Source organism: Clarias gariepinus, chromosome 18, assembly GCF_024256425.1.
Source record: "Clarias gariepinus isolate MV-2021 ecotype Netherlands chromosome 18, CGAR_prim_01v2, whole genome shotgun sequence".
Classification (NCBI taxonomy): Eukaryota; Metazoa; Chordata; class Actinopteri; order Siluriformes; family Clariidae; genus Clarias; species Clarias gariepinus.
This window is the reverse complement of record NC_071117.1, coordinates 2,204,131-2,226,094: the sequence shown is the minus strand read 5'-3', so window position 1 is coordinate 2,226,094 and position 21,964 is coordinate 2,204,131. Positions and strand designations below refer to the sequence as shown.

Below are 21,964 nucleotides of genomic sequence, written 5' to 3'. Positions count from 1 at the left end.
AAACACAGAAACACACCAGCTTTAAAACCAGCAGGCGCCGTACGTTACCGTACGCTGTACTACATGTGTCACTGCCGTGTTTAGGCCCCGCCTTCCTGCTCTAGGATTGGCTCGGATTTCCCGCCCAGTGAGGATCTACCCAGTCGTACATGAGCATGTACTGTTGCAGTGTTTGTTGTATAAAGATTGAAACACCTCTCTCACTGCGGTAACTGTGGTTAAAGTGCCAGCAGCTGATTAAAAGTAGCGGAACTGCTCGACTACCGTTGCTAACGCATTAGCCTGGGAATGTCTTATTTAGTCTATATACAAATCAATATACCAACCATGTGCGCCCTCTACTGGCTACAGGTATAAAAAAGAGAATATTAACGCAGCAGTACTTCAGCATATGAATTTAATCTGTGAATTTTTGAAGGAGTGAAATTTCTTAAAGATGAATTTTAAAGGTGAACTTTTGTATTGTGAAACGTATTCTCAAATAGAAATTAATGTAAAAGCTGATAATCCCAAAAATATTACCAATATTAACAATTTTCAACAACATAATTATATTTTTACACATAAAAACAATCAAAACATTAGGAAAAGACGTGTAAATGAAGTTATATATGAAATAAATAGACATTAAACCTCACTTAACATTAATTTATGGTTCCTCTTGGCACCGGCTGCTTTAGACACCAAACTGAAAGCGACTCTTTTCTAATATTCTTGGTGATACTGTACTGCATGTCTCCACTGAATCCTGGACAAAATGCAAAACAACACTAAATAACACAGAAACACACACACACACACACACACACACAATCGTAAACTTGCTTCGCTTTTCCACTGTTTTGAACTTAGACAGCTATATTCAATTATCAAATAACTAATGAAATCTTATAACAGGTTACTGTTATTACATTTTTAAATATAATTGATTATAGATTAGATTAATTAAGGCAACACTGATTTTTACATATGTTATAGCACCCCCTTGTGGTAAAAGATGTCACATGTGTGATACTTTCACTTTCTTCCAGATCACAGGGACATACTCTCATTAATATACAGTACACGGCCATACTGCGTTTATTCACTATTAACCAAACGCAATAGCTTTATGCTAACCTTAGCTACATCATAGTTACGTCATAATAAAATGACATTTAACTGAATAATCATGCAAAGACTTCGTATTCACTAATAATATCATCAAATGTTTAAAAAATGTTAAAAATGTCAATATATAATTTTACAATATATAATAATAATTAGGATAATCATTTCATATATTTAATAAGTCAGATGTAAAAGATATAATTCTGTACTGTATTGTTAACAGCAATAACACGCGGTTAAACGCCCCTTTCAACATGGCGGCGCTGTTCACGTGTTTAGCCAACGCTAGCGATGACGTGTACACTATCGCGATTCTAGGAAGTGTATTTTATTTATTTCCACCCGCATTCTGTCACTTCCGGGTCGTACCAGCCAATCCTGAAGAAGACGGAAGCGTTCGGCCCGATTCTCGCGAAGCACGTGGGGACACGCGGACCAATCACAGCAACGGGGCGTGTTTTCCAGAAAGTGGTTATGAAAAAAAATGACAGCGTCAAGGAAGTGGTGCCTGGTTAGAAGTGGGAAGTTAGTAAACAGCTAGTTAGTGAAATTGGCCACGAGTACGGAGTTAGTATCCAGGAGCTGGTGAGCGCAGTGAGGGGAACTCAGGGCATTACCGACGGCGATGTGGTCCCGGGTTGTTTACGCGCTGCTTCCGGTGTTGGTGTGTGTGAGCGAGGCCAGGATACACCACCTCTCTCTGAAGGTAAGGCTAGGCTAACCTGTGCTAAGCTAAAGAAGTTCCAACGCGCGCACTGAGACCGCGCGCAGTTTATTAATCAGGACAAACACGCACAGTCCGGATCAGTTCATCAACCTGTCAATCACCACACACACTACACACAAACTACACTCACCACACACACACACACTACACTCACCACACACACCACACACACTACACTCACTACACACACACCACACTCACTACACACACCACACACACACACACACTACACTCACCACACACACCACACACACTACACACACTACACTCACTACACACACACCACACTCACTACACACACTACACACACTACACACAAACTACACTCACCACACACACACACACTACACTCACCACACACACCACACACACTACACTCACTACACACACTACACACAAACTACACTCACCACACACACTACACTCACTACACACACACCACACTCACCACACACACACACACACACTCACTACACACACTACACACACACTACACACACCACACACACTACACTCTGTCAGACAGTACACACACTGGAACCCGCATTTAGACTCAAACTGTGACTGTGTGTGTGTGTTATTAAATTAAATGACCAACACCAGAGTGTGTGGTGTAAAGTTTCTCAGTAGACTCCTGGAATGATGATGAAAACACTGAAAGTATCATATATGACGTAATAAAACATTGTTTGGAGGGGGCGTGGCTTATGCCATGATGATTGACAGCACCAGCCAGGTGTTTCTCTTTATATATTTTTAGTAGTGACACTTTTTATGGATTATTGTTGTTGTTGTTATTTTTGTTGTTGTTGTTATTGTACAAATAAAATAAAGGTTTAGTGTGTACATTTGGTCAGAACTCACTCTCTGTGATCAATTTAATGAACATTTAACAAAAAAAAAAAAACAGTCTCAGAAAAGTGTGTCTGTATTTCTGTCCCTATGCATGTCTCTGTCCGTATGTCTTTCCCTATGTCCGTCTGTATTTCTGTATGTCTGTCCGCATGTTCATCCATCTGTCTGCATGGCTGTCCGTCTGTCTGTCTGCATGTCTGTCTGCATGTCTGTCTGTCTGTCTGTCTGCATGTCTGTCTGTCTGTCTGTCTGCATGTCTGTCTGTCTGTCTGCATGTCTGTCTGTCTGTTTTACACTTCAGTCAACAGAGCCAATCATCACGTTAGTTTACCGTGTTCACAGTTAGAGTGTGCAGGAGACACAGAAATTACCAAATCCTCTAAAAGACAGAAATGAACACGTGACACAACATGACTTATTCAACAAAAAAAATAAAAGTAGACTATGAAAACTGAATCTTTAAAGGTGAACGGACAGATTAATGTTTGTTTGTTTGTTCATCCTGCAGAAGATTCAAAACCTGATTGTCTCACTTCTTTTCAAACTGTGGCATTAGATACATACAGTCACAGTCATGTGAAACGCAGCTGTGAGATGAAACATGGCTTGTTAGAGCAAACATATTACTTATGCTGGTTACGATTAATTATAATGCGTCAGAGAAATATCGAAGCAATTCTACAATGAAACTGTGTACCATTGTGGATTGTGTGTGTTCTCAGTATGACAGGATGTAACGGTACATTCTAACCGTGTGTGTTTTCCCCTCTGTTTCAGAATGAGACACGCGTTCTCGTCCACCTGAACACCTTCGGATACTTCGCTAACGGCACGCTGGAGGTCAGCCTGCAGTCTCTAGTGCTTCCTAACAGCAAGGACCACATGGTGAGAAAGGCCTGTCCGTGATCTTCAATAATAACACTGTTCATTCCTTCATTAATACGTACGCGAGGTGATGTTATCTCCTGATACATTTTACGTTCAAGCTCAGATCAAACACAAGTTGATAACGTGAGCGTGATGGGAGATCACTTACACACTCAGTGACAGTCGAATCATAAAAAATAACACCACCAGGACTCACAGCTATGTTTAATAGTGACAGTAAGAACATTTCTACACATACAGGCTTCAGTTTATTAGGGATCATAAAGACTGGTCTTTGCAGGGATGGAGAAAGGTCATTTGACCTGATGAGTCCAGACTGATCCTATTCCAGAGTGATGGGCGTGTCAGGGTAAGAAGGGAAGGACATGAAGCGATGCTCCCATCATGCATAGTGTCCACTGTACAAAGTGTACAGTGGACACACATAACACACATGAACTGGACACCACAGTCCTGACCTTTGGAGTCCTGACCTTTAACCCCATGGGGACGTTCTGGAGGAGACTTTCTGACCATCACAGAATCAGTTACAAGATCATGAAGAGAAATTAATATGACTTTGTTTCGACGATGTCTAAGCATACATGTTCTTACAGTTATAGGGTTCAGAAGAAAAGGCCAAGATCTGTGATAATAATAATAATAATAATAATAACTAGAGAGGTACATTTCCTGAAGAAAATGTGAGTGGTGCTTGCCGTGGCGAAACTCTGGCCGTCCATATCTCCACGACAATGGGATCTTGATAGCAACATGCTAATATAGCTAGCATCAAGCTAGCACCATGCTAATCAGCTAAACATCATGCTAATTACACTAGCATGATGCTAGGAACATTCTATACATGTTATTAGCGAAAAGTTAGCATAATGCTAGCGACATGCTAATAGCGTTAGCATCATGCTAGCGATGTGCTGATGAAATTAGCATACCGCTAGCAAGATGCTAATTTTGTTAGCATCATGCTAGCAAAATGCTAATCGCGTTAGCATCATGCTAACAGCATGCTAATGAGGGTGCTAGGGGGCGTGGCTTATGAGCATGATGATATATGCAAAAGAGTGTCTCTACGACAGTCGGTTCCACAGTTAAATCAATGTTAAGTGTGTGTGTGGTTAATTGCCCCCTGCGGGGGCAATTAACCACCCACCCCTTAGAAAAGTCACAGCACCCCGTTCCCGAAAATGGGCCGCACAGTTTGACACCTCACTCATGGTACTCGGTCAAAGTTGGTCTCAATGTTAAGTTTGTGGGTGGTTAATTGCCCCCTGCGGGGGCAATTAACCACCCACCCCTTCAAACAGTCAGAGCACCCTACTCCCGAGTAAGCCGCACGGTTTGACACCTCATTCATGTGTCTACGACGAACGGTGCAAGACTCAGTCAAATTTGTTGTCAGTGTTAAGTCTGTGGGTGGTTAATTGCCCCCTGCGGGGGCAATTAACCACCCACCCCTTCAAACAGTCAAAGCACCCTACTCCCGAATAAGCCGCACGGGTTGACACCTCATTCATGGGTCTACGACGAACGGTGCGGCACTAGTAATTTTTTTAAATTCCCATTATAAGTCAATGGGCAAAGTGGCCAAAATCCCCATTCAAATTCTATGGGGCAACTTTGGGGACCCCTCTTGCCCCGGGGGTCGAACGTATCCCCCTGTGCCGGGTATCTTCTGACACAGGTTGCAAACATCTTCAAATGTTGTAAATTTCACGTTTCTACAAAATCCCCTCTCTGCGCTACAAGCCGTCAAAGTTGGCCTCAATGTTAAGTCTATGGGACTTTTCGGGGCGGTTAATTGCCCCCTGCGGGGGCAATTAACCACCCACCCCTTAGAAAAGTCATAGCACCCCATTCCCGATTAGGCCGCACGATTTGACACCTCATTCATGGGTCTACGACAAACGGTGCGGGACTAGTTACGCGCCGAACTTTTGTCCGGAAGAATAATAATAATAAAAATAAAAACTAGAGAGGTACATTTCCTGAAGAAAATGTGAGTGGTGCTTGCCGTGGCGAAACTCTGGCCGTCCATATCTCTATGACAATGGGAGCTTGATAGCAACATGCTAATATAGCTAGCATCAAGCTAGCACCATGCTAATCAGCTAAACATTGTGCTAATTACACTAGCATGATGCTAGGAACATTCTATACATGTTATTAGCGAAAAGTTAGCATAATGCTAGCGACATGCTAATAGCGTTAGCATCATGCTAGCGATGTGCTGATGAAATTAGCATACCGCTATCAAAATGCTAATTTTGTTAGCATCATGCTAGCAAAATGCTAATCGCGTTAGCATCATGCTAACAGCATGCTAATGAGGGTGCTAGGGGGCGTGGCTTATGAGCATGATGATATATGCAAAAGAGTGTCTCTACGACAGTCGGTTCCACAGGTAAATCAATGTTAAGTGTGTGTGTGGTTAATTGCCCCCTGCGGGGGCAATTAACCACCCACCCCTTAGAAAAGTCACAGCACCCCGTTCCCGAAGATGGGCCGCACGGTTTGACACCTCACTCATGGGACTCAGTCAAAGTTGGTCTCAATGTTAAGTCTGTGGGTGGTTAATTGCCCCCTGCGGGGGCAATTAACCACCCACCCCTTCAAACAGTCAAAGCAGCCTACTCCCGAATAAGCCGCACGGTTTGACACCTCATTCATGGGTCTACGACGAACGGTGCAAGACTCAGTCAAAGTTGTTCTCAGTGTTAAGTCTGTGGGCGGTTAATTGCCCCCTGCGGGGGCAATTAACCACCCACCCCTCAGAAAAGTCACAGCACCCTGTTCCCGAAAATGGGCCGCACAGTTTGACACCTCACTCATGGTACTCGGTCAAAGTTGGTCTCAATGTTATGTCTGTGGGTGGTTAATTGCCCCCTGCGGGGGCAATTAACCACCCACCCCTTCAAACAGTCAGAGCACCCTACTCCCGAATAAGCCGCACGGTTTGACACCTCATTCATGGGTCTACGACGAACGGTGCGAGACTCGGTCAAATTTGTTGTCAGTGTTAAGTCTGTGGGTGGTTAATTGCCCCCTGCGGGGGCAATTAACCACCCACCCCTTTAAACAGTCAAAGAACCCTACTCCCGAATAAGCCGCACGGGTTGACACCTCTTTCATGGGTCTACGATGAACGGTGCGGCACTAGTAATTTTTTTAAATTCCTATTTTAAGTCAATGGGCAAAGTTGCCAAAATCCCCATTCAAATTCTATGGGGCAACTTTGGGGACCCCTCTTGCCCCGGGGGTCGAACGTATTCCCTTGTGCGGGGTATCTTCTGACACAGGTTGCAAACCCCTTCAAATGTTGTAAATTTCACGTTTCTACAAAATCCCCTCTCTGCGCTACAAGCCGTCAAAGTTGGCCTCAATGTTAAGTCTATGGGACTTTTCGGGGCGGTTAATTGCCCCCTGCGGGGGCAATTAACCACCCACCCCTTATAAAAGTCATAGCACCCCATTCCCGATTAGGCCGCACGATTTGACACCTCATTCATGGGTCTACGACAAACGGTGCGGGACTAGTTACGCGCCGAACTTTTGTCCGGAAGAATAATAATAATAAAAATAAAAACTAGAGAGGTACATTTCCTGAAGAAAATGTGAGTGGTGCTTGCCGTGGCGAAACTCTGGCCCTCCATATCTCTACGACAATGGGATCTTGATAGCAACATGCTAATATAGCTAGCATCAAGCTAGCACCATGCTAATCAGCTAAACATCATGCTAATTACACTAGCATGATGCTAGGAACATTCTATACATGTGATTAGCGAAAAGTTAGCATAATGCTAGCGACATGCTAATAGCGTTAGCATCATGCTAGCGATGTGCTGATGAAATTAGCATAACGCTAGCAAGATGCTAATTTTGTTAGCATCATGCTAGCAAAATGCTAATCGTGTTAGCATCATGCTAACAGCATGCTAATGAGGGTGCTAGGGGGCGTGGCTTATGAGCATGATGATAAATGCAAAAGAATGTCTCTACGACAGTCGGTTCCACAGTTAAGTCAATGTTAAGTCTGTAGGTGGTTAATTGCCCCCTGCAGGGGCAATTAACCACCCACCCCTTAGAAAAGTCACAGCACCCCGTTCCCGAAGATGGGCCGCACGGTTTGACACCTCACTCATGGGACTCAGTCAAAGTTGGTCACAATGTTAAGTCTGTGGGTAGTTAATTGCCCCCTGCGGGGGCAATTAACCACCCACCCCTCAGAAAAGTCACAGCATCCTGTTCCCGAAAATGGGCCGCACAGTTTAACACCTCACTCATGGTACTCGGTCAAAGTTGGTCTCAATGTTAATTCTGTGGGTGGTTAATTGCCCCCTGCGGGGGCAATTAACCACCCACCCCTTCGAACAGTCAGAGCACCCTACTCCCGAATAAGCCGCACGGTTTGACACCTCATTCATGGGTCTACGACGAACGGTGCGGGCCTCAGTCAAAGTTGTTGTCAGTGTTAAGTCTGTAGGTGGTTAATTGCCCCCTGCGGGGGCAATTAACCACCCACCCCTTTCAACAGTGAGAGTACCCTACTCCCGAATGAGCCGCACGGTTTGACACCTCATTCATGGGTCTACGACGAACGGTGCAAGACTCAGTCAAAGTTGTTCTCAGTGTTAAGTCTGTAGGTGGTTAATTGCCCCCTGCGGGGGCAATTAACCACCCACCCCTTCGAACAGTCAAAGCACCCTACTCCCGAATAAGCCGCATGGGTAGACACCTGATTCATGGGTCTACGACGAACGGTGCGGCACTAGTAATTTTTTTAAATCCCCATTATAAGTCAATGGGCAAAGTCGCCAAAATCCCCATTCAAATTCTATGGGGCAACTTTGGGGACCTCTCTTGCCCCGGGGGTCGAACTTATCCCCCTGTGCCGGGTATCTTCTGACACAGGCTGCAAACCTCTTCAAATCTGGTAAGTTTGATGTCTCTACAAAATTCACTCTCTGCGCTATAATCCGTCAAAGTTGGTCTCAATGTTAAGTCAATGGGATTTTTGGGCCGGTTAATTGCCCCCTGCGGGGGCAATTAACCGCCCACCCCTTATAAAAGTCATAGCACCCCATTCCCGTATAGGCCGCACGATTTGACACCTCACCCATGGGTCTACGACAAACGGTGCGAGACTAGTTACGCGCCGAACTTTTGTACGGAAGAAGAATAATAATAAAAAATGTGAGTGGTGCTTGCCGTGGCGAAACTCTGACCCTCCATATCTCTACGACAATGGGATCTTGATAGCAACATGCTAATATAGCTAGCATCAAGCTAGCACCATGCTAATCCGCTAAACATCATGCTAATTACACTAGCATGATGCTAGGACCATTCTATACATGTGATTAGCGAAAAGTTAGCATAATGCTAGCGACATGCTAATAGCGTTAGCATCATGCTAGCGATGTGCTGATGAAATTAGCATAAAGCTAGAAACATGCTAATTTTGTTAGCATCATGCTAGCAAAATGCTAATCGCGTTAGCATCATGCTAACAGCATGCTAATGAGGGTGCTAGGGGGCGTGGCTCATGAGCATGATGATACATGCAAAAGAGTGTCTCTACGACAGTCAGATCCACAGTTAAATCAATGTTAAGTCTGTAGGTGGTTAATTGCCCCCTGCGGGGGCAATTAACCACCCACCCCTTAGAAAGGTCACAGCACCCCGTTCCCGAAGATGGGCCGCACGGTTTGACACCTCACTCATGGGACTCAGTAAAAGTTGGTCTCAATGTTAAGTCTGTGGGTGGTTAATTGCCCCCTGCGGGGGCAATTAACCACCCACCCCTTCAAACAGTCAAAGCACCCTACTCCCGAATAAGCCGCACGGTTTGACATCTCATTCATGGGTCTACGACGAACGGTGCAAGACTCAGTCAAAGTTGTTCTCAATGTTAAGTCTGTGGGTGGTTAATTGCCCCCTGCGGGGGCAATTAACCACCCACCCCTTTCAACAGTGAGAGTACCCTACTCCTGAATAAGCCGCACGGTTTGACACCTTATTCATGGGTCTACGACAAACGGTGCAAGACTCAGTCAAAGTTGTTCTCAGTGTTAAGTCTGTAGGTGGTTAATTGCCCCCTGCGGGGGCAATTAACCACCCACCCCTTTTAACAGTGAGAGTACCCTACTCCAGAATAAGCCGCATGGTTAGACACCTCATTCATGGGTCTACGACGAACGGTGCGGGACTAGTAATTTTTTAAAATTCCCATTATAAGTCAATGGGCAAAGTCGCCAAAATCCCTATTCAAATTCTATGGGGCAACTTTGGGGACCTCTCTTGCCCCAGGGGTCGAACGTATCCCCTTGTGCGGGGTATCTTCTCACACAGGCTGCAAACCTCTTCAAGTGTGGTAAATCTGACGTCTCAACAAAATTCACTCTCTGCGCTACAATCCGTCAAAGTTGGCCGTAATGTTAAGTCTATGGGATTTTTTGGCCGGTTAATTGCCCCCTGCGGGGGCAATTAACTGGCCACCCCTTATAAAAGTCATAGCACCCCATTCCCGTATAAGCCGCACGATTTGACACCTCTCTCATGGGTCTACGACAAACGGTGCGGGACTAGTTACGCGCCGAACTTTTGTCCGGAAGAATAATAATAATAATAACTAGAGAGGTACATTTCCTGAAGAAAATGTGAGTGGTGCTTGCCGTGGCGAAACTCTGGCCCTCCATATCTCCACGACAATGGGATCTTGATAGCAACATGCTAATATAGCTAGCATCAAGCTAGCACCATGCTAATCAGCTAAACATCGTGCTAATTACACCAGCATGATGCTAGGAACATTCTATACATGTTATTAGCGAAAAGTTAGCATAATGCTAGCGACATGCTAATAGCGTTAGCATCATGCTAGCGATGTGCTGATGAAATTAGCATAACGCTAGCAAGATGCTAATTTTGTTAGCATCATGCTAGCAAAATGCTAATCGCGTTAGCATCATGCTAACAGCATGCTAATGAGGGTGCTAGGGGGCGTGGCTTATGAGCATGATGATACATGCAAAAGAGTGTCTCTACGACAGTCGGTTCCACAGTTAAATCAATGTTAAGTCTGTGGGTGGTTAATTGCCCCCTGCGGGGGCAATTAACCACCCACCCCTTAAAAAGGTCACAGCACCCTGTTCCCGAAGATGGGCCGCACGGTTTGACACCTCACTCATGGGACTCCGTCAAAGTTGGTCTTAATGTTAAGTCTGTGGGTGGTTAATTGCCCCCTGCGGGGGCAATTAACCACCCACCCCTTCAAACAGTCAAAGCAGCCTACTCCCGAATAAGCCGCACGGTTTGACACCTCATTCATGGGTCTACGACGAACGGTGCAAGACTCAGTCAAAGTTGTTCTCAGTGTTAAGTCTGTGAGTGGTTAATTGCCCCCTGCGGGGGCAATTAACCGCCCACCCCTCAGAAAAGTCACAGCACCCTGTTTCCGAAAATGGGCCGCACAGTTTGACACCTCACTCATGGTACTCGGTCAAAGTTGGTCTCAATGTTAAGTCTGTGTGTGGTTAATTGCCCCCTGCGGGGGCAATTAACCACCCACCCCTTCGAACAGTCAGAGCACCCTACTCCCGAATAAGCCGCATGGTTTGACACCTCATTCATGGGCCTACGATGAACGGTGTGGGACTAGTGATTCACCAAAATCCCCATTATAAGTCAATGGGGCAAATTTAGGGACCCCTCCTGCCCCGGGGGTAAAACTTATACCCTTGTGCGGGGTATCTTCTGACACAGGCTGCAAACCTCTTCAAATGTTGTAAATTTCACGTTTCTACAAAATCCCCTCTCTGCGCTACAAGCCGTCAAAGTTGGCCTCAATGTTATGTCTATGGGACTTTTCGGGGCGGTTAATTGCCCCCTGCGGGGGCAATTAACCACCCACCCCTTAGAAAAGTCATAGCACCCCATTCCCGATTAGGCCGCACGATTTGACACCTCATTCATGGGTCTACGACAAACGGTGCGGGACTAGTTACGCGCCGAACTTTTGTCCGGAAGAATAATAATAATAATAATAAAAATAATAATAATAAGTTCGCAAGATAACAGTAGTGATGCTTTGCAAGCACCACTAATAATAAGTTCGCAAGAGAATAGTAGTGATGCTTTGCAAGCACCACTAATAATAAGTTCGCAAGAGAATAGTAGTGATGCTTTGCAAGCACCACTAATAATAATAAATTACTAAAGTCATGTGTATAAGCAATTTTCCTCTGGGATTAATAAACCTCTCTAAATATATTGTGTGTAATAATAAAGAAATAATATGTACCTGATTATTGGTTTGTGTGTGTGTATGTAGGTGGGCTTCAGTCTGACCAGATCCCGGGTAAACGGCGTATTTTCGTACACAGTAAGTGTGTGTGTGTGTGTGGGCGTTGTTGTTTTATTGTTATTATTATTGCTTTATTATTATTATTTTCACTTTATTAGTGAAAAGTGGAACCATGTTTAAAGACTACATGATGCGCGTGTGTGTGTGTGTGTGTGTGTGTGTGTGTGTGTGTGTGTGTGTGTGTGTGTGTGTGTGGTCTGCCGTCACAGACCGAGGACATGCAACAGTGCGCTCTGTCCAAAACCAAGAGCGAGGATAATCTGGTTCTGTTCATCATCAACACAAGCGATTCGAGGTAGGAAGTGTGTGTGTGTGTGTGTGTGTGTGTGTGTGTGTGTGTGTGTGTGTGTTCATGAGAGTGAGAGAGACCAACAGATAGAGACAGATATGGATTACCTGCTCTGGCGTCCCTAAGAAACATTGTGTGTGTGTGTGTGTGTGTGTACACGCAGTGTCACCGTGAAGGCGTTTGGTGAGAAGGACAGTCTCTTATACGGTCAGACGTCTAGTGAAGTAAAGGGTAAGACTTAAATTAACACACATAATATGTTGCAGTTCCTCTATGATCCTACAGACTTTAGACTGTTCCAGTGTAGTGGGATAGAATTATTAACCAAGTCTTTTTTGAATGGTAACTAAGTCGTGATGGTAACAGAATTGCAATACGAATGGAATCGACACCAAGGTATCACGATAATATCGTATCAGGTTGTCCGACCATGGCGATCGAGCATGGGTTCACTGAGTAATACAGAAAGTGTTTGAGTTTGAATCCCACTGCATCTGACCAAAGCAAACCAAACTTTGGCGTGTAACTAGTCCTGTACCGTTTGTCGTAGACCCCAGGAAAGAGGTGTCAAATCATGCGGCTTATTCAGGAATATAGTGTTATAACTAAGGGGCGGGTGAAAATTTGTCCAAAAAATCCCATAGGCTTAATATTGAGACCCACTTTGACAGATTCTAGCGCAGAGCAAGAAATAAAGAAATTATCACATAGGTGGGGAATAAGTTGTACCCTTGGTGCGCAAGAAGGTACTCCCCATTAAAACAGGAAGTGCTCTCAGTTGCATTTCCTGCTGTGTTAACTTTCATAGAAACTTCATCTTACCTAGGCAACCAATCAGTCTCTCAGGATCATTGTGAACCTGTTAAGCCACACCCTAACAACCACTTTAGAGCATCTTAGCAACTGATCCCGTACACTTCATAAAAGGCCCAGAGGCCAGAGTTTTGCCACGACAAGCACCACTCACATTTTCTTCAGATAATGTACCTGTCTAGTTATTATTAAAAAAATTTGAGAGAGCTGTCACCTTGTGTGGCTTTGGAGTACATGATAAATTAATATAATAGTCCATGTATTATTATGAAACCACAGTTGAATGTGCTATTAATAAACTTTAAAAGTTTGCGTGTGCTGTAAATAATAGTTCTTTTAAATAACATAATCTTCAGGTCTGACTTCAGGCAACGTAATTAATCAAGAGAATTTGCACTTGGTGCGGCGCAAGGCGCCGGAGCCCGCCAAGCAGGCGCCGCAGGAGCCCGCCAAGCAGGCGCCGGAGCCCGCCAAGCAGGGGCAGGAGCCCGCCAAGCAGGGGCAGGAGCCCGCCAAGCAGGGGCCGGAGCCCGCCAAGCAGGGGCCGGAGCCCGCCAAGCAGGGGCCGGAGCCCGCCAAGCAGGGGCAGGAGCCCGCCAAGCAGGCGCCGGAGCCCGCCAAGCAGGCGCCGGAGCCCGCCAAGCAGGCGCCGGAGCCCGCCAAGCAGGAGCCCGCCAAGCAGGGGCAGGAGCCCGCCAAGGCGGCGCCGGAGCCCGCCAAGCAGGGGCAGGAGCCCGCCAAGCAGGGGCAGGAGCCCGCCAAGCAGGGGCAGGAGCCCGCCAAGGCGGCGCCGGAGCCCGCCAAGCAGGGGCAGGAGCCCGCCAAGCAGGGGCCGGAGCCCGCCAAGGCGGCGCCGGAGCCCGCCAAGCAGGGGCAGGAGCCCGCCAAGCAGGGGCAGGAGCCCGCCAAGCAGGGGCAGGAGCCCGCCAAGCAGGGGCAGCAGCCCGCCAAGCAGGGGCAGGAGCCCGCCAAGCAGGGGCAGGAGCCCGCCAAGGCGGCGCCGGAGCCCGCCAAGGCGGCGCCGGAGCCCGCCAAGCAGGGGCAGGAGCCCGCCAAGCAGGGGCAGGAGCCCGCCAAGGCGGCGCCGGAGCCCGCCAAGCAGGGGCCGGAGCCCGCCAAGCAGGCGCCGGAGCCCGCCAAGCAGGCGCCGGAGCCCGCCAAGCAGGCGCCGGAGCCCGCCAAGCAGGGGCAGGAGCCCGCCAAGCAGGCGCCGGAGCCCGCCAAGCAGGCGCCGGAGCCCGCCAAGCAGGCGCCGGAGCCCGCCAAGCAGGCGCCGGAGCCCGCCGCTGGCAAGGCGCAACACATTGCTGCCAAAGTAGAGAAGATAATATCCCTTAGTGAGGTGTGTATTGTTCGAAGCTGTAAATATTACATGTTTTGCTTTTCAGGTACATGAGTAACATTTGACCTTAACTCTTAATCAGGTGACAAAGAAAGAAGTGAGATTGGTCCTGAACCAGTATGGAAAAACCTACAACTTCACAGTGAGTCCACCACACTGCTTAATCCCAGAATAATGGAACAGTAATACATTATTAATACACCTGATGTGTAACTGTGCGTTGGGGTAAATGCAGTAAAGGTATCCACACAATTGGGCAGAAGTTTACATCACAATGGGAAACCATTATGAATAATGGTCAATGAAAGACCACTAGTCTTTCAGTGTATTTGAAAAAACAAGCAGATTCCTAGTTAGTTAAGTGAGTGTTCCCTGCACGTACACCCTCAAAGAACCTACAGCAAAGTGACGACAGTTAAAGTTTTTCTGTTCCCGTCCTGGTCCTTAGAGTTGGTTTGAAGTCAGCGTGTGTGACGTCAGATTCAGTGGTCAGATAGTTACATGTTTTAAACAGAAATGTTCTTACTGTGTGTAAAGTGATGCAGTAACCTCATGAATAAACTCTCTGCCTCAGTTTCACATCACTGTAGGTGCTGAGGATCAGGGCCTGTACAACCTCAACTTTCATTACTGCAGCAGACCTGTTGATGTCAAACCCTACTCACTCAGTGTAAGAACACAACCTCTAGACACCACCTTACAACAATGACACAACCTCACAACAACTAAACAACCTCTAGACACCACCTCACAACTAAACAACCTCTACAATAACCTCATTAAAAATCTCTACACACCATCCCACAACAACTACACAGCCTCTATACACCATGAAACAGCAAATACACAACTTTTACACACAGCCTCACAACTACACAACCCCTAAGCACAACTGAACAACTGAATTCACAACGATTAAAAATGTATATATACAACCTCACAACAACTAGACTGGAGCTAAACAATCTCAAACATTAAGACAACCTCTATACAAAACAACTAAAAAACTAGCTAAGTATTCTCTACACACATCCTCACAACAGCTTAAGCTCTAGACACAACTTCACAAATAATTTCTACACAACCTGACAACAATTAAACTTCTATGTTCAACTAAACAACCGCTACCCACAACCTCACAACATCTAAACCTGGATTTACAGCCTAAAATTTTACAAATCACTCACAACAACTAAAGAATGTTGGCACACAACTGAACAACCTCTAAGCATACCAGAACAACACAATAACCTGTACATGAGACCTCAGAACATCTAAACATCAACACATAAGACACTTTGACACCGTGTACACAATTTAGTCACTTTTGTGCACAACAGCAGAAATGCAAAGAGCTTCTAGATGGAACTAAACCCGTTCACACAACACTACAACAGCTTAACATACACACACATTAGAACAACGAAACAGAAGCAGAAAAGCTTAACAACCAATGCACACAACACCAGAACTGATAAACACTCTCTACACAAGACATTAGAACAGCTAGACAACATCAACGCACATCAAAATGACTTAATCTCAGCAACCTCTAGACACCGAACAATCTTTAAATTAACCGTCATTTAAACATCCTGTGTGTGTGTGTGTGTGTGTGTGTGTGTGTAGGTGAAAATCACAGAGAAGAACCCCGATGGCTTTCTCTCAGCTTCTGAGATGCCTCTACCGCGTCTCTACATTAGCATGGCTGCTCTGTTCCTAGGAGCGGCCGTCATCTGGACATCAACACTGCTCAAACACAAGTACAGCGCGCACACACACACACACACACACTCACACACTGTGTGGACAAAATAAAACGTTCACTTGCACATGGGCCTGTAACCATCTGTGTGTGTGTGTGTATGTGTGTTACAGGTACAGTGTGTTTAAGATCCACTGGCTGATGGCGGCGCTCGCCTACACCAAAGCCGTGTCCTTGGTCTTCCACAGTGTGAGTTGAACGCCCCTCCCCCAACCGTGACATCACTACTGCTTAACATTCTCTGGTCTCTGATTGGTTAAAACCCGTCCCCCATCTTTACGCTCATCATGTTCATCATCGGAGTGATGTCATGATGTCATGTGACATGTCTATGATGCTGATGTTAAGCGTAAACTTGTGTAATGACGTACACATTGTGTGTGTGTGTGTGTGTGTGTGTGTGTGTCTCAGATTAACTATCACTTCATCAACATGGAGGGGCATCCAATCGAAGGCTTGGCTGTAATGTACTACATTACTCATCTGTAAGTGTGTGTGTGTGTGTGTGTGTGTGTGTGTGTGTGAAACAGAGAGTGTGTAAGAAAGAGCAGAATAAACAGAAGTTGTTAAGCCGTGTCTGCGTTGCGTGACATTTCTGTGTGCAGCCTGAAGGGGGCGCTGCTGTTCATCACCCTGGCTCTGATAGGAACAGGCTTCGCTTTCATCAAATACATCCTCTCAGACAAGGAGAAGAAGATCTTCATGATCGTCATCCCTCTACAGGTGTGTGTGTGTGTGTGTGAGAGAGAGAGAGAGAGAGACAGAGTTTTATGGACCTTTACGGGTCATTTAAAGCGTAAAACGTATTGATTGATTTTGGTTAATTAATGATTTGATTTATTAATTGTCTGCTATTGATGAGTTTGGTATTGAGTTGTTTGAATGTTTGGGTTTAATCTGGTGGGTGTTGGTCTGATTGTTGGTCTGATCACTTAATTGATTTAAAGCAGCTTGGTATTAATTGGTTAATTGACATGTGATTCATTAGTCTGCAGTGTTGATTGATTACAGATCGAGATTAAGAGATTGATTATTTGCCTAATTTTCTAACAGATTGAATTATGTTTAATGATTTGATTGATTGATTGATGGCATGTGGCGGTGATTAACAGAGTGATTGATGTGCAGGTGTTGGCCAACGTGGCGTACATCATCATCGAGGAGACGGAGGAAGGCTCGAGTGAGTACACTCTGTGGAGGGAGATCCTGTTCCTCGTGGACCTCATCTGCTGCGGAGCCATCCTCTTCCCCGTTATCTGGTGTGTGTGTGTGTGTGTCATTAGTGTGTGTGTCTCGCTCTGTAACATGTATCTGTGCTGTTTTAATTGTGTGTTATGTTGTCGCAGGTCAATTCGACACCTGCAGGAGGCCTCCAGTACAGACGGGAAAGGTGTGTGTATCGTTTATCACCAAGACTCTAAACGTAGATCTGTTCAAAAACATCTTGTGGCCTTTTTAAGTGTGTGTGTGTGTGTGTGTGTGCTTTGTAGCTGCTATGAATCTGGAGAAGCTGAAGCTCTTTAGACATTTCTACGTGATGGTGAGTGGAGTGAAAATAATAAAATAAAATAAACAGACTAAAGCATCCTGTCCAGACGTGTGTTTTGTAAATGTGTGTGTGTTTGTGATTGTTAATAAATAATAGTAAATAACTATATACAGAAATAAGTGTTGTAACGTGTGTGTGTGTGTGTGTGTGAACAGATCGTGTGTTATATCTACTTCACGAGGATCATCGCTATCCTGCTGAAAGTCACCGTACCCTTCCAGTGGCAGTGGTGCCAGGAGGTGGGCTCTTCCATACACTTTTAATGATGTCATCATGACCGTTTTTTAATCAGGTCATCGCCGGCAGTAAGTTCACCTTCGTCCCGTGTCTCTCTCTCTGTAGTTCCTGATAGAGGTGTCCACGCTGGTGTTCTTCGTGCTGACGGGCTTTAAGTTCCGGCCGGCGTCTAATAACCCGTACCTGCAGCTCCCTCAGGACGAGGAGGACCTGGAGATGGACGAAGTGTAAGACACAAAGAACACACACACTGTATACAGGGTTCCTTGTGGGACTTTATTGGGTAGTGTAGAGGGGCACTGGCCTGGTCATAATATATTTTTTTCTGGTTTTATTAGATTTCTTTGGGTTGCTGGTTCCAGAGTTCCCAGTTTCCTTGTTTCCATGGATTTCCTAGTTTTCCTAGTTCCATTGGTTTTAATAGATTTCTGGTCCCACCAATTTTCCTGGTTCCTTTAGGTTTTCTTCTTTTCCTGGTTCCACTGAAATCCCTAGTTCCACTAGTGCTCCTGGTTCCCCCCCCACCCCACACACACACATACACACATTTTCTTAATGTTCACTAGGTTTCTTAGATTTCATAGTTTTCTGGTTCTTACCAGCGTTCTTACTTTTTCTTGGTTCCACTGGAAGTCCAAGTTCCAGGTGTTCCTTCAGTGTTCTGTGTGTATCAGCAGCCTCAGAGTTCTCCCTCCTTCCTTATCTTCTTCTCCTGTGATCAGTTCTACCGTTCCTCTGTAGATCCCATAGTTTCCACAGAGTTCCTAGTTTGTCCGGATCCCTTGTTTATTAGTTGTCCAGAGTTTCCTCACTCTTCTAGTTCCTCAAATCTCTTGTTCCTCTCTGATAAATCCACCAGTTTCCTTGACTCTACATTGTAGTTCTCCAAGTACCCTTACCTCCTCTAGCTTCCCCTGTTTCCTGAGAACCCCTTGCTCCCTGTAGTTAACCTTCATGTAACTTTCTCTGTCCTAAAAATGTTTTTAAAAAGTGTGAGGTTGCAGCTTTACCTGTGGCGTTTACAAAGTACATGTGGAGTAAAAAACAAACACGTCGCTGTAAAATAACTGAACTCATCTCTGTGTCTGCAGCGTGACGGAGTCCGGGATGTTGGAGGGCATCTCGAAGGTGAAGAAGACGTCCAACGGCCGAGAGAGACATAGAGAGCCTGCCTTGTGATGATGACACTCCGAGGGTGGGGGGGGGGGAGCCTGGACTGTTAAACTCCACCTCCTTTTATTCAGCCATTCCGCCTATAGTTGCTTCCAAGACACCTATAGGAGCAATCAACTATGCAAGAGAGGGTGTGTGTGTGTGTGTGTGTGTGTGTGTGTGTGTGTGTGTATATATCCAAAAGAAAGAGATAAAGCAAGTTCTAATGTGTTTCCTTATAAGGAAATCGTATTTCTCCTTTTAAAGGGGGACCTGGGACGGGACAAGGGACGCACCAGATTAATCAAGTTGTCTGATTTTCGTCACTTTCGTAACATTAGTCTGATCTGTCTGGTGTGTCTTACTCTCTTTTTTTTTTCTCTCTCCTCTCCTCTTTTGTCTTTTTCACTAATCCAAAGATTTGCAATCATTTACAAGAAAATAATCTTTCCCCAAAGGAACAGTTTAACCAAAAAAAAAAAAAAAAAACGATTCTCCTGTAGTCCAACCGTCCAGGTCTGGTGTCTGATCGGTGCCTCTTTATCTCTCCCGAGGCTCTGCGAGTTTGCACAGTGCTGAGTTTGCACAGTGCTGAAGCGGAGGCTACGCGTTTTCAATAACTCTTAGCATCGTTAGCCTTACAGCATTGTGCCGGACACGAAGTGGGTAGATGTTTAATGCTTGTTCAAAAATTTCCTGCACCTGTGTGTTGCTCTTAAATTTATCTGAACCGTTTCCTCTTTGTGTCTTTATTATTTAACAGATAAATATTCACTGTTTTTTTTTTTGTTGTTGTTTTTCTGTAAGCATGTTTTGAAAAATAGGATTTCTCTTTTTCTTTCCCCATCAATCTTTAAACCTGAGGTCTGAGGAGAAGCTTTTGTTTCTCTGGTGTGTTACACCATATCTTCATTATTTTATTTATATATTTTTGTACTAGCATGCTAGCAGTGTAAAGTGCACACATGCTGATAAGCAACATCGTTTAATAAATCAGCCGGGGGTCAGGTTTGTGCGGTGGAGGGCTCGAGAAGCGATTCTGATCAAGTTGTAGATGTAACGTTCTTTAAAACAAATACTAAACAGTATTGAACCCTGAGCTAGATTAGCTCCAAATCCAGAATCGGAGCGATTAATACATGTTCTGCAACTAGGAAATCGGGTTTGATTGACAGCTGGTTAGTCCCACCTCTTCATGATTATATTTTCTGAAACAAATTTAACTTGGGGTGAATCCTACAATGTAAAATGTGGTCTCTGGTTTTACTGGGGGAATTATTATTATTTTTTATTTTAAGTGAAAGTTTGAACCTCCCTGTTCATGTTGGATCATTCTTTGTCATTTCTTTTGATTCAGTTCGGATTGAGATCATGAGAATGACCAAGACAGTTTGCTCATAAGTGGAAGCAACAGGTAGGCTTTTACCCACACGGTCACCACCTTGTGCAATAAACAGCCTCAGTATGGTCGCTAGCTAGCCTCGAAGACCTGTTTTGCTAATTTCTATCACCTTGTTAAATCTGTGCTAGCCAGCATGAATTTCCATTCAAGAAGATCTCTTTCCTTCAGTGGAGAAAACAAAAATCTCATGGTGTTGCTGCGCATCTGTAGAACATCTATGTTCAGCGATGTATGCTTCGAGATCACCCAATTAGCACTGTAGACTTCAGTACCGTTGAGGAGTTTGGAGACACATTCCATCACGTACGTGATTCTGATACAGTTTTGTTGATCTGAAGCGGTGATGTTAGTAATTAAACGCCTGTCTAATGTCATACTAAATGTTTGTTACATAATGAACATCTTGATTATAAAACATCTGAATCCATTTGGAAGTGAAAGTAAGTCTGGATCATTTAGCATAGTTAAAATCACAAGTTTTAAACATTAGTGAACTATGAACATTTTGTTGCCTAAGGTTTCCTAATGCTGTAAATGTTTTCAGCGTTCTCACTCCTGAATAGATGTTACTATGATGTTAGGAAAATCGTATGTTACTGTTTCTGTATTCTTGAACTCTAAAGTAAAGACATTTTGTTTGTTCATCATGTGTTTGGTTATTAGTCAAGTTTTTGTATTGGTTTTCCCTTTTGTTATAACCCTCTTCAACCACACTAGGCATTTCCTCAGGAACGTCCTTGTCTACCGTTCAGATGATCCAAGATGGCTGCCGTTACGGGCGTTAAAAGGGCTGTAAATTTTGTATGTCCTGCAGGCTTGTTTTTATCCTTGCTAGCTTATCGTGATACTCTTCTGTTCCAATGTGAGGATGACCTTCATAAAAAAATAAAAGGAATTGAAATAAGTGGTGTCTTTTTAACTCATGTTGATTTACACAAGCGCTTGTTGAGGCCGGTTATGATCGTACGTCATCGAAACAAGGCAAGATAAAAAACGCTAGTTAGTCACAAGCTGGCAAGTATTTTGTTTGGCTCATATTCACAAACCACCTTAAGCCTAAAAATTGCTCCTACAGATAAAATTCTAAGAAAATGTCAATTTCTTAGAATTTTATCACTAGGAGCAACTTTTATTTCTCTTAAATTTAGGACTAAATCTTAGTAAAAAATAAAAATGATGCATGAAACATCTTAGCCCTAAAAACAGCTCCTAAGTTATAAATTGTTAAGAGTAGAGAGGAGGACTTTTAAAAGGCTTAAGAGTTTCTATAGCAGAGGACAAAATGGTGGAAAGATGTAATATTCTCCAAACACTGAACATAAAAGTAAACACTGCTCTTCTGTCCAGTCTGGTTTTCTTGTTGTTTTACTCCCTTCTGTCTCTCTCGGATTGTTGACTACATTCCATCCAAAAGTATAAGTTAAACAGACCGTCCTGGAATCATGTAAACTGGTGAAAGGTGAGACATTT

At 44.7% G+C, this 21,964-nt stretch overlaps 1 protein-coding gene across 1 annotated transcript; it reads left to right on the top strand.

Moving 5' to 3' along the window:
• Window positions 1-1,594: 1,594 nt before the first annotated feature.
• Window positions 1,595-21,398, top strand: LOC128506956 (protein GPR108-like). The gene is made up of 19 exons (XM_053477571.1): window positions 1,595-1,816; window positions 3,470-3,577; window positions 11,913-11,963; window positions 12,155-12,240; window positions 12,398-12,465; window positions 13,404-13,510; window positions 13,634-14,389; window positions 14,472-14,531; window positions 14,964-15,059; window positions 16,019-16,152; window positions 16,268-16,343; window positions 16,566-16,639; window positions 16,760-16,877; window positions 17,283-17,413; window positions 17,501-17,544; window positions 17,645-17,694; window positions 17,859-17,942; window positions 18,046-18,167; window positions 19,032-21,398. Exons 1-19 carry the CDS (start codon window positions 1,736-1,738, stop codon window positions 19,117-19,119), a joined length of 2,334 nt encoding a protein of 777 aa, XP_053333546.1. The 5' UTR covers window positions 1,595-1,735; the 3' UTR covers window positions 19,120-21,398.
• Window positions 21,399-21,964: the final 566 nt, after the last annotated feature.

Bases quoted from the DNA above. Each gene is read 5' to 3' on its own strand.
- LOC128506956 (XM_053477571.1), top strand. From the start codon at position 1,736: ATGTGGTCCCGGGTTGTTTACGCGCTGCTTCCGGTGTTGGTGTGTGTG. The intron at 16,153-16,267 runs GTACAGCGCGCA...TGTGTGTTACAG, and splicing joins TCAACACTGCTCAAACACAA to GTACAGTGTGTTTAAGATCC. The intron at 16,878-17,282 runs GTGTGTGTGTGT...ATTGATGTGCAG, and splicing joins TGATCGTCATCCCTCTACAG to GTGTTGGCCAACGTGGCGTA.